Source organism: Onthophagus taurus, chromosome 11 (assembly GCF_036711975.1).
Source record: "Onthophagus taurus isolate NC chromosome 11, IU_Otau_3.0, whole genome shotgun sequence".
Taxonomy (NCBI): Eukaryota; Metazoa; Arthropoda; class Insecta; order Coleoptera; family Scarabaeidae; genus Onthophagus; species Onthophagus taurus.
In genome coordinates this window covers 15,953,652-15,966,492 of record NC_091976.1, presented here as the reverse complement: position 1 = coordinate 15,966,492, position 12,841 = coordinate 15,953,652, and the positions used below count along the sequence as shown (strand labels likewise).

General features: G+C 31.9%; 1 protein-coding gene across 5 annotated transcripts in view; it reads left to right on the top strand.

Moving 5' to 3' along the window:
• LOC111418519 (protein Fe65 homolog) overlaps window positions 1–12,841 on the top strand; it is a 112,342-nt gene that overhangs the window by 64,584 nt on the left and 34,917 nt on the right. For 2 of the 5 annotated variants that reach the window (XM_071200664.1, XM_071200663.1), the window contains exon 1: window positions 6,138–6,384. The exons of the other annotated variants lie outside the window; for them this stretch is intronic. In XM_071200664.1, the coding sequence (XP_071056765.1) occupies window positions 6,357–6,384 (28 nt within the window). In that variant the 5' untranslated portion in view covers window positions 6,138–6,356. Of the gene's footprint in view, window positions 1–6,137; window positions 6,385–12,841 lie in introns of those variants that run through there. 5 annotated transcript variants of the gene reach the window in all.

The following is a 12,841-nucleotide window of genomic DNA, read 5'->3' as shown; positions in this document are numbered from 1 at the left end:
AGTACCGATTTAATTGGGCCATTACCCCGATCTTAAAGGGGAAATAAAAGACCGATTTACAAAGTGAATTGCATGTCGACCTTTTCACAGTCCAACCCTCAAAACATTATACGAAGACGTGAAGATGAAGCTTTGTTGTCCTAATACTGTTATAGCCAATAATGGGACGCAATTTGCAGGATCTTCTCGGTTATTTGAGCGTTTATCACCAACCAACACCGTTGTATACACCGTAACTCAAAAACTAAGTGAACCATTAAGATATAATAATCCTAATCTATCAATTCTGGGAGCATACACTCTTTATAAAACTGTTGCAGTTTACATTCAATATATGCAAATATGCATCCTTTTCTGTTGGTATTTTGCCAACAATCTCTTTTTTGATTCCATTTCTAAACAGTTTTTTTTTTTATTACATCTCCGGGATACATCTGGCATGCGGAGAAAGTGCATTTTATTACAACAACAATTTCTTCTCCCACTAAATAATCTGGATTTGTTCCTAAATAGAGGGGCACTTATTAGCTACGAATAATCTGCACTTTTCCACTTTTATATTTGGACTTATAGCAAGTTTTACATTTGCAGTTGATGTTGTCTTTTTTTCTAGTGCAAACGTCATAAATATTAGAAGCTGTTAAAGAAGCTGTCGTAGAAATACAACTTTTGAGATTGCGTAACCGTATTTCTTGCGTTCTTTCATCTTCCCCTAGTTCTAAGTTTTTCAAAGAGTTTTGTTTTTACTCAAAAATAACAATATCCATATCTGGTTGTAAGCCTTGTTCTCCATATATTCATCTTGTCCACAAAAAATTGTTGTTTTTATTATCTACTTCAATCTGGATCACATTTGCTTGAAAATTGTTTCATTGTCGAGTATCGTATATTACTCAACGATTTGCTTTGTCAGAAACCATCTATTAATGTTGCTGTTTCCAAACCAGTCGAACTACCTTCATAATTTTTGAAGCGCAAATGGCTTATAGTGTTTGTTCCGTAACCCAAAACCCAAATACAAAACTTTGTCCAATTTATGACTGTAGCTGCTGCTTTAGACAGTGCGGTATAATTTTGTCTGCATGAGCATTTACTCCAACAACCGTAGGCAACCACTGCGATTAACAGAACACCATCAACATCGACATTGTCGTTTTGGATAGCATACTCTTCTTCTTCTCGTGCAGAATACTCCATTACTTTCATTGCAGTACTTTTCCATATTTTATATTCTACATCATGGCTGTTCATGTATAACTTTCATAACATAACAGGAAAAGTTTCTTCTATGTTAGAATAACCGCTGCCAACACTCTTTACTATGTTGTATATAGTTTAAATTTACTAATGTTGCTCTACTCGCGATTAGATATTTCGTGTGAGTACAAGTAACGAATAGATGATAACCTTGCACTAGTTATAATAACCACTCATGCGGAGATTGTATTTGTTGCTAGTGTCATTACTTATATTAGATTGAAGCAGGAGAATTTGTTCGATTTAACTGCGAACGGTTAAAACGTTAAAACGTTATAACCACGTGGTTATAACATGTCGAACCGTTCGCAGTTAAATTTGTGTTTTGCTTGTTTCTTCGCAATTTGTAACCTCACCCTTGAGGAAGCTTTAATATAAAGCGAAATATTGGTGAAATAAGAAAATTGCCGTTTTAATACAACCTGGTCCTATCCCTGGAACAACTTTTTTTTCCACATTACTTATATTCGTTACTTCTATTGGCTACTGGAATTCGTTGCTTACATTTGTTTCTAATAATTGCTGCTTGTATTCTTATTCGATACTTACAATACCTTCTCTCCACATATTGTAGACCTTAAGCCTGTAATTTCCAACTCATCAGTTCTCTTTAGATATCCATGATTCTATCCATCTGCCCTCTCGATCGATTTTTACTAATCTCTCTCCGGTCATTTTCCCCACGTGGTCATTCCAAGCTCTTTTACCTCACAGTCATGTCTTATATCTGCGTTGCTTTTCTGTGTCTTACTGTTGTACCTGAAATGCTTCTGAGTATCTTCATTTTTGTTGTTCGAAGGATACTTTTCATTCTTTTGCTGCGTGCTCTTGTGTCTATAGCGGTTGTTAGTATGAGTTGTTAGTCTAACATAAATTTTGTATACTCTTACTTTTACCTTTGTATTCATAATATTCGGTTGGTCTTTTATTTTTTTAATTATATTTTGATATAAGGTGATTTATATGCCTAGATACGATATACAGGATGTTTCATAATATATGCACAAGACTTCAGGATGTGATAGCTTGTCCAAAAATTTGGAATCAACTTACCCTGTAAAATGCACCATTTTCGAGATACAGGTGTTGAAATTTAATTAAAAAAAATCGTTTTTTGCGAATATCTCCGGAACCGTTTATCGTGCAGAAAACAGCGTTTGTAAGCATTTTCTACGGATAACAAGCTAAGTTTTGTGCGAAAAAAATTTTTTTTAAAGTCCTGATTGATGAAAATTTTGAAGGAATACTGGTTGTTTTTCTCCCCAACTTCTACGCCACCGGAAAAAGTACGGTTTTGAGAGGCCCATTTGAACCGTCAATGTTTTCTCCACAAAAAAGGTACTGTAGATCATGAGCTCTAAAGTTGACCGATCAACTTTTATGTTGAATAACATGGTCAAGTTTTTGAAATAAAAATTTAATTATACTAAACGTTAGAACAAGTAACAAAAGCAAACGTTAATTTTATAATTAAAAAAAACAATTACAAATCATACACAGTTAAATTAACTGTTGGAAATGTCCGCCGTTAGCTTCAATGCACGCAGCAATTCTTCGACGCATTGACTGTCAACACGCAGGAAAATTCCCGGAGTATTCCGAATGATGTCGCAAGATACAACAATGCGCTCTCTTAATTGGTCAACATTTTCAACTGGAATAGCGTAGACTAGGGTTTTCAGATGGCCCCAAAAGAAAAAATCTAAACAATTAAGTTCGAGAGATCACGGTAGCCAAGGGTGCAAACCTCCTCGACCGATCCAACAATCTGGGTATTCGTCGTCCAAGTATTGCTGAGTAACCAAACTAAAGTGGGCCAAAGCTCCATCATGCATAATCGGTACATCTTCCAGCAGTTCCGGCAGTACTTCTAGAAATTGTCGATAATCTGCACCGTTTAATCTGTTCGGTAAAAAATGTGAGCCTATCAAATGATCACCGACGATGGCAGCCCAAACATTTACGGAAAATTATTGCTGATATATTATATATATCAGCATATATATATCATATGCTGATTATTGCCATATGTTGTTCTTGTGAAAATTGAAAATACCACCCTTCGAGAAAGATGTTTCATCGGTAAACAGAACTTCGGCTCGAAACTCAGGATTTTGAGCTATTTTGTCTTGCATCCATGTACAAAAAGCCAACCTTGGCGGAAAATCTCTTGGCAATAAGGCTTCTACTCTTTGGATATGGTAGGGATACAAAAGTTGCCTTTTCAAAATTCTCCAAAACGTCGAGTGAGATAGGTTTAAGTTGTGAGCAATTTTTCTGGTACTTGTGGTCGGATTTTCATCAATTTCGTTGAGGACAGCCTCTTCTACTTAGGGATTTGCAACTTCCATAGGCCGCCCATTATCAGCAGTATTCGCACGCCATTCTGTAAAGGTTGCATTTCACACATTTTAGCGTTTGTTTAATTCATTTTTAATTTTGTAATACAAGTTTACTTTTTGCAGGTACAAACTAATTGTTATTTTGACAGGTGGTACTTTTTGTTATAAATTTTAAAGCCTACTTGTTAAAAATAAATTATACCATTTTTTACACAAACGCTGAAATGTGCGAAATGCTGTTACCTTTACGGTTTGGAGAATTTTGCAAAGACAACTTTTGTATCATTTTTTCATTTTTTTTATTATGCAATTATGAAGTTAACCCTTGCTTTTGTTACTTGTTCTAACGTTTACATAAATTTTATTTAATTGTAAAATAAAATTTTTATTTCAAAAATTGACCAATCTTGATTTCTTCCTTCTGTCACTGATATGGTTTATCATATCAATCTTATCTGATATGGCTTGTCGGATTCCGGTTGGCGGTTGTATTTCATCTGTTATTCTTTGACCAACTAGTATGCGAGTGGTTTTATTGTAGTTTAGCTGTTTTATGATATCTATAGTGTTTTTTGACACATGTTTCTTTTTAGGATGTCAACTACGTTATTTAATCTTACCCTGTTAAACTCTTTGGTGAGGTCTATGAAGCACATAATCCGCATTTATGTAAATTCAGATTCTATACCTTTTTTACTGCTTATCTGCTGAATGATTATGCTCTTTTTCTAATCATTAGGAATTTCTTTGATTAATAATATTTTATTGAAGAACTTTGCAAGTTCAGCCATTAATTGTTATCTTCTATACTTTAATAGCTCATTTGGTACGTTATTTAGCCCGGATGCTTTTCTATTTTTAATCTTTTCGGCATATTCCATCGTCATTTGATTTGATATCCTGGGAAATATTTTAGTGTTCTTCGTCCTCCTTTTCGTGGGCGTCCACGTAGAATTGCTCAAAGTAAGTTTTTCAGCAGCACTCATCGATTCGTTATGTTTGTGTCATTCCTCACACCTTCTTTTGTGCTCCGTATAAGTCATGTTTCATTTCAGAGGTATATCCTTTTCAAAATCCTTGTTTTATCTTTGTAATTTCTGTATTGACTCGTTTTTTGTTTGAGTATAGTATTTCTTTTCTTCTGGTGTTGTGTTATTCCTGTATCTTAAGTATTCCTCCCGTTTCTCCCTAGCCAGAACATTCACTTTCGGTGTATACCATTGTTTGTTTTGAGAATTTTTATTTACTTCCACTTTTCTTATTCTATGTTAATTTTTTCTTTAATCATGTTTTTTGGTATCTTCTTCTTTGTATGTTTATATGTTCGATATTATATAGTTTATCGTTAAATTTTGCTCTCAATAGTGCTACTATATTATTTTATGCTGGAGTTTAAGTTTGAAGAAAGTGTTGTTAATCTCATTTAGCATGCACACAGGTCAATTAGTAAGTCACTTAAATGAACACAAAATTGTAACTTATACTTCTCAACGTTGGTTTTGCGAAGTCGAGAAATAGGATACTTCTTTTAGACAGAGGGAGTACTGTTTTTTAAAGGAATCGGAATGAACACTTTTAAAACTTCTTACTTGCTTCAAAATTTTTTTGCTCAGTTTCACCGGTTTCACGCAGAGCCCATCATCAGCCGCATCTATGTTAAATTAACTTATCATACTAAATTCAAGTTCAACTTTAATCAAGAACATCTTCTTAAAACGTAACTTGTTATATATAGATTACTTTCTCTTCTAAAAAGAAATAAATACAGATACAATTGCGCATAAAATATCTGTACCGAGTATACAATAACAAAATTTTCCCAACATTACAATACAATTTTATTTGAAAAAAGAATTGAATACATTACATAAATTGATTCTTAATTTGATAAGTAATGAAGTTGCTCAAACGCAAGATATTTTCTATTTCTTAATACATAATTTTCCTTCCTTTTTATTAAAAAATGTCTAAGATCACTTCGTTTGAAATGAAATTGTTCCCTTTACGATTTCCATGTAAAGGTAATACATTTTGATAAACAACGTGAAAATGACCCAGGTAGCAGTTGGTCAAGAGCTTTATTTTTCCATTTTTATTACGTTTTGGCCTGAAATAGCGGTTGTTATCGCAACTAATAAAACGACCGGGGAAAAAGCCATAAAGCTGTTGATTTAAGAAATATATCGTTTTGAGCGTGCATGCGAGTCGACTAAAGATTGTGCAATTGTGTTTGCAGAACGTGTTCAGTTTCATACACGTGTGGATATCATTATTCTTGTGTCAACAAGCATTTCACCCAATATTTACTAATTAATGTATAAAATAAAAATTTTTAATAAAAAAATATCGTCATAAACATTTTACTCTCATTACATCATCAACAAATTGAGGCAGCACTCAATAAACCAACTGTTATTGCGCTGTCCTTCCTTCTCGTGGGGATTCTCGGGGGGGCTTTTGGAGGCTCCCAACGAATAAAAGCTCGGTTTATTTCGACCTCTTTCGTCGGTTCATTCGCTCGTCCTCTTCGACGGTTGTTCAGTCGATAGAATTCAGTGCGCGCGCGTACACCTACGTTCTATTTGTTTACATTTCTCTACTTTGTATACCGGCCTTAAAAATAATCCTCATTTTTTTTTAATCGATTATATTTTTATCAAAATATATTTTAATCTTTTTTTAAATATGCGCGCTTTAGTTATATGAATCGCGGTTGTGCTCGTTAACATCTCCATCATTTGCCTGGTGATCATCGAAATGGTTTACCAAACGATTACAAATGAGAGTAAGCTAATTTAGATAAAGATAATAAATCATCCATATTTATATTTTTTTGATTTATGTGAATGTTTTGGTATTGATTCAGAGTTAATGAAGCAATAAATTTGAGTGGGTTTGGTGTTATTCGATGACTCATAAGTGGGTGTTTTAAAATTCTTAGGGGAAGTTTTCGAGGAAATTTTATAACTTGACGAGGGTAGTTTAATGAGCTTCATGGAAACCACGTTTTTTAATAGTTTTCACGAAAACGTTGAAATTAACTTAATTAAATTCGTACGAAGTTGGTTTTAACTCGGAAAATATCGATTTTTCCGCTACATTTTCAAGAATACCTCCAGACTGTCGCCAGTAAATGTCTTTGTACGATAAAGCGATAAAATCTTTTATCGTATATCTATCTACTCATCCAGAAGTCTTTTAAACGATTTCTTACAACGAATTTATTTTTATATCCTTAATCTGTTTGTTTTTTTAAGTCTTCGAACACTTAGCTCTTTTTGTTGATAGAAATCAAATTTATTTTTAGAACAGCTGCATCTTCACCTGCCTAATTTATAGAAACCAAATGCGGGTTATAGAAGTACAGTAAAACCTCGATATAACGGAACTCGTTAGAATGGACTTCTAATTCTAGTTTAATGAAAAATATACAACTATCTAATGATGAATAAGAACCAAAACTAACACTTCCACTAGAACTAACACTAGACTTAGAACTAGAAACATTCGGGTTTAGCCGTGTGTTCAATAAACATATACAACAATCTAACGCTGAATAACAACTACTACCGTTGTATTGAGGTTTTAGTGTATTAATATTACTGAATAAAAATACTTTTGTTATTCCAATTTATGTGAAAAGAATGAAAATGACAATCGCGACGATGATTCAAACGTCTCTCATATCGTCGGCCAATTAAATAATGATTTATATGCAATCCCAGTTAAAAGAAGACAACAACAAATCACCAATTTTGACATTTTGGAGATTTCCGCTTCCTTCTTCTAGAATGATTATGGCTTTTAGACTGTTTATGGATTATGGTTTGTGAGTTCATTACGAACGTTTTTGTTTTCGTTCATAATGTTATTCTCTACCACCTTTAATTCTTGACTTATGACGAATATTCCAAAAGAAAATCTCTAAGTTTGACATTTTTGAGATTTCCTCTTCCTCCTGATTATGGTTATGTTTAGCCTGTTTATGGATTATGGTTTTTTAGTTCACTACGAACCATTTTCGTTCGTAATGTTATTCCCTACCACTTTTAATTCTTGACTTATAACGAATATTCCAAAAGAAAATCTTTAATTTTGACATTTTTGAGATTTCCGCTTCCTCCTTCTAGAATGATTATAGTTAGATTTAGACTGTTTATGGATTATGGTTTTTGAGTTCATTACGAACCATTTTCGTTCATAATGTTATTCTCTACCACTTTTTATTCTTGACTTATGACGAATATTCCAAAAGAAAATCTTTAATTTTGACATTTTTGAGATTTCCGCTTCCTCCTTCTAGAATGATTATAGTTAGGTTTAGACTGTTTATGGCTTATGGTTTTTGAGTTTATTACGAACCATTTTCGTCCATAATGTTATTCCCTACCACTTTTAATTTTTGACTTATGACGAATATTCCAAAAGAAAATCTTTAATTTTGAGATTTCCGCTTCCTCCTTCTAGAATGATTATGGTTAGGTTTAGACTGTTTATGGATTATGGTTTTTGAGTTCATTACGAACCTCTTTCGTTCATAATGTTATTCTCTATCACTTTTAATTCTTGATTTATGACGAATATTCCAAAAAAAAATCTTTCATTTTGACATTTTTGGGATTTCCGCTTCCTCCTTCTAGAATGATTATGGTTTAGACTGTTTATGGATTATGATTTTTGAGTTCATTACGAACTATTTTCGTTCATAATGTTTTTCTCTACCATTTTTAATTCTTGACTTATGACGAATATTCCAAAAGAAAATCTTTAATTTTTACATTTTTCAGATTTCCGCTTCCTCCTTCTAGAATGATTACGGTTAGGTTTAGACTGTTTAGGGATTATGGTTTTTTAGTTCATTACGAACCATTTTCGTTCATAATGTTATTCTCTACCACTTTTAATTCTTGACTTACGACGAATATTCCAAAAGAATATCTTTAATTTTGACATTTCGGAGATTTCCGCTTCCTCCTTCTAGAATGATTATGGTTAGGTTGAAACTGTTTATGGATTATGGTTTTTGAGTTCATTATGAACCATTTTCGTTCATAATGTTATTCCCTACCACTTTTAATTCTTGGCTTATAACGAATATTCCAAAAGAAAATCCTTAATTTTGACATTTTTGAGATTTCCGCTTCCTCCTTCTAGAATGATTATAGTTAGGTTTAGACCGTTTATGGATTATGGTTTTTAAGTTTATTACGAACTATTTTCGTTCATAATGTTATTCTCTACCACTTTTTATTCTTGACTTATGACGAATATTCCAAAAGAAAATCTTTAATTTTGACATTTTGAGATTTCCGCTTCCTCCTTCTAGAATGATTACGGTTAGGTTTAGACTGTTTAGGGATTATGGTTTTTTAGTTCATTACGAACCATTTTCGTTCATAATGTTATTCTCTACCACTTTTAATTCTTGACTTACGACGAATATTCCAAAAGAATATCTTTAATTTTGACATTTCGGAGATTTCCGCTTCCTCCTTCTAGAATGATTATGGTTAGGTTGAAACTGTTTATGGATTATCGTTTTTGAGTTCATTATGAACCATTTTCGTTCATAATGTTATTCCCTACCACTTTTAATTCTTGGCTTATAACGAATATTCCAAAAGAAAATCCTTAATTTTGACATTTTTGAGATTTCCGCTTCCTCCTTCTAGAATGATTATAGTTAGGTTTAGACCGTTTATGGATTATGGTTTTTAAGTTCATTACGAACTATTTTCGTTCATAATGTTATTCTCTATCACTTTTAATTCTTGACTTATGACGAATATTCCAAAAGAAAATCTTTAATTTGGACATTTTTTAGATTTCCGCTTCCTCCTTCTAGAATGATTATGGTTAAGCTTAGACTGTTTATGGATTATGGTTTTTAAGTTCATTACGAGCCATTTTCTTTCATAATGTTATTCTCTATCACTTTTAATTTTTGACTTATGACGAATATTCCAAAAGAAAATCTTTAATTTTGAAATTTCCGCTTCCTCCTTCTAGAATGATTATGGTTAGGTTTAGACTGTTTAAGGATTATGGTTTTTGAGTTCATTACGAACCTCTTTCGTTCATAATGTTATTCTCTATCACTTTTAATTCTTGACTTATGACGAATATTCCAAAAAAATCTTTCATTTTGACCTTTTTGGGATTTCCGCTTCCTCCTTCTAGAATGATTATGGTTTAGACTGTTTATGGATTATGATTTTTGAGTTCATTACGAACTATTTTCGTTCATAATGTTATTCTCTACCATTTTTAATTCTTGACTTATGACGAATATTCCAAAAGAAAATCTTTAATTTTTACATTTTTTAGATTTCCGCTTCCTCCTTCTAGAATGATTGTGGTTAGGTTTAGACTGTGTATGGATTATGGTTTTTGAGTTCATTACGAACCATTTTCGTTCTTAATGTTTTACTGTATCAATTTTAATTCTTGACTAATCACGAATTTTCCAGACTTAAATCTTTAATTTTAACATTTCGGAGATTTCCGCTTCCTCCTTCTAGAATGATTATGATTAGGTTTGTTTATGGATTGTGGTTTTTGAGTTCATTACGAACCATTTTCGTTCATAATGTTATTCTCTACCACTTTTTATTCTTGACTTATGACGAATATGCCAAAAGAAAATCTTTAATTTTGACATTTTGAGATTTCCGCTTCCTCCTTCTAGAATGATTACGGTTAGGTTTAGACTGTTTAGGGATTATGTTTTTTTAGTTCATTACGAACCATTTTCGTTCGTAATGTTATTCTCCACCACTTTTAATTCTTGGCTTATAACGAATATTTCAAAAGAAAATCCTTAATTTTGACATTTTTGAGATTTCCGCTTCCTCCTTCTAGAATGATTATAGTTAGGTTTAGACCGTTTATGGATTATGGTTTTTAAGTTCATTACGAGCCATTTTCGTTCATAATGTTATTCTCTATCACTTTTAATTCTTGACTTATGACCAATATTCCAAAAGAAAATCTTTAATTTGGACATTTTTGAGATTTCCGCTTCCTCCTTCTAGAATGATTATGGTTAAGCTTATACTGTTTATGGATTATGGTTTTTAAGTTCATTACGAGCCATTTTCGTTCATAATGTTTTTCTGTATCAATTTTAATTCTTGACTTATGACGAATTCTCTAGAAGAAAATCTTCAATTTTAACATTTCGGAGATTTCCGCTCCCTCCTTCTAGAATGATTATGGTTCGGTTGAAAGTGTTTATGGATTATGGTTTTTAAGTTCATTACTAACTATTTTCGTTCATAATGTTATTCTCTATCACTTTTAATTCTTGACTTATGGCGAATATTCCAAAAGAAAATCTTTAATGTTAACATTTTACAGATTTCCGCTTCGTCCTTCTAGAATGATTATGGTTAGGTTTAGACAGTTTATGGATTATGGTTTTTGAATTCATTATGAACCACTTTCGTTTATAATGTTATTCTCTACCACAATTAATTTTTGACTTATGACGCATATTCCAAAAGAAAATCTTTAATTTTGACATTTTTGAGATTTCCGCTTCCTTCTTCTAGAATGATTTGTTTAAACTGTTTTGGTCTGAAGACGCACGGCTAAATCTGAAACTTTCTAGTTCTAGGTCTAGTGTTAGTTCTAGTTTTAATTGTTATTACGCATTCGATTGTTGTGTATTTTTCATTGAACTAAAACTAGATCTAGAACGAGAAACGATCGGGTTTAGCCGTCTTAAGAGATGCACGGCTAAACACTATCAAGATCCTTATTTTAAATTATGAACCTTAATTCTCAAACTAACAACATTACGAAACACGAATAGAATAAATTAAGTATTTGCTAATTTAAAGTAGTTGCTGATCTATGCGTGACGTCACGAACGGACCTACGAGCTGTGCACCTGTTCGCGGGGTGTAGCAGTCCTTAAGATGTGGATAGCTGTTCGAATTTGTGTGCATTAAATTTCATTTTGGTTATAACGGACACTTCCTTCCCCGTATTAGTCTGTTATATCGAGGTTTTACTGTATTAGAAGAAAATGTTAAATGACTAATCAAGATTGAAAGATTGAGTTCAAGGTTTTGAATAAAAAGTTCCTAATTTATTTTCAAAGTCAATTTTCATTGTTATTTTTAACTCTTCAGATTATTATCTCATAATAATACACAACATTAAGTGAGATGGTATCTTCTTGGAAACGAACTGACGCGTGACAGATGTGTTTTAAAGGCAGGTGGTAATTTCTTTTTTTTAATTTTTTTTATTTTGAAGAAACAATTTAAATAAATATTTTTCAAAATCATTAAACTTATCCTTGGAATTTCGCTATGTAATTATTTGGCAATGATTTGAATTATTCATAAGTTAATGAAGAAATCGATTTGGGGTTTCTCTCTAAATATTTGCAAAAAAGTGCGAAAACTAAATTGTAACATGGAAATTTGGTTTGCTTCAATTCTTTTTTGTTTGTAAAACTTAATTTGCTATTTACAGTTAACTAGCTTGGCGTGCTACGGTGTAACGCACCGCTTTATTATTATTCTGTACATGTTCCTCGTTTAATTTATCAAGTGAGTTTTAAAACGGTTTACAACGGTTAAACAGGCAACTTTTAAGTTTTACAACCACGTTTTAGTTTTACGGACGAAGATTTACTTTAAAACTTAATAAAAAAAGGAAAATTTTCCTCTTAGTTAAAAAAGTTTAATTTATATGCATTTATTTTATTAGGCGTATACTTAATTTCTAGTTCACCTAATAATTTTTTTTCTTTAATTTTAAATTAATCAGACCGTATCAACTACTACTTAGAAATGTTAACTATTTCGATTTCTTTAACTCTAGAATGAATAAATAACCAAACACGAAACATGTTCGTGCAAAAGGATGGTAAATATTCTTTTATTTCTTTCAATTTTTCATGAATTTCATTTTGCCATTTTTTTTAGAAACATTCATAATTAATAACCAAGTATGTATGCAATAAAAATGTTTAAAAATAACAATTTTAAGACGTTGTTTACAGAGTTAACAGAGTTTAGTCATTAATATTACATCAAAAACTTGATTCTCGATGCATAGTTTACTTTTACTTTTTTCTATGGCGTTTGTAATAAATTTTAGGATTTTTAACTTTTAGATTCAAGCTTTCGATTGAGATATTAAATATTCAATTCTATCAAAAGATTCTCTCGATGAACTGAAAATACTTGGAAAGAGATAGGAATGAAAATGAATGAAAACGGTAA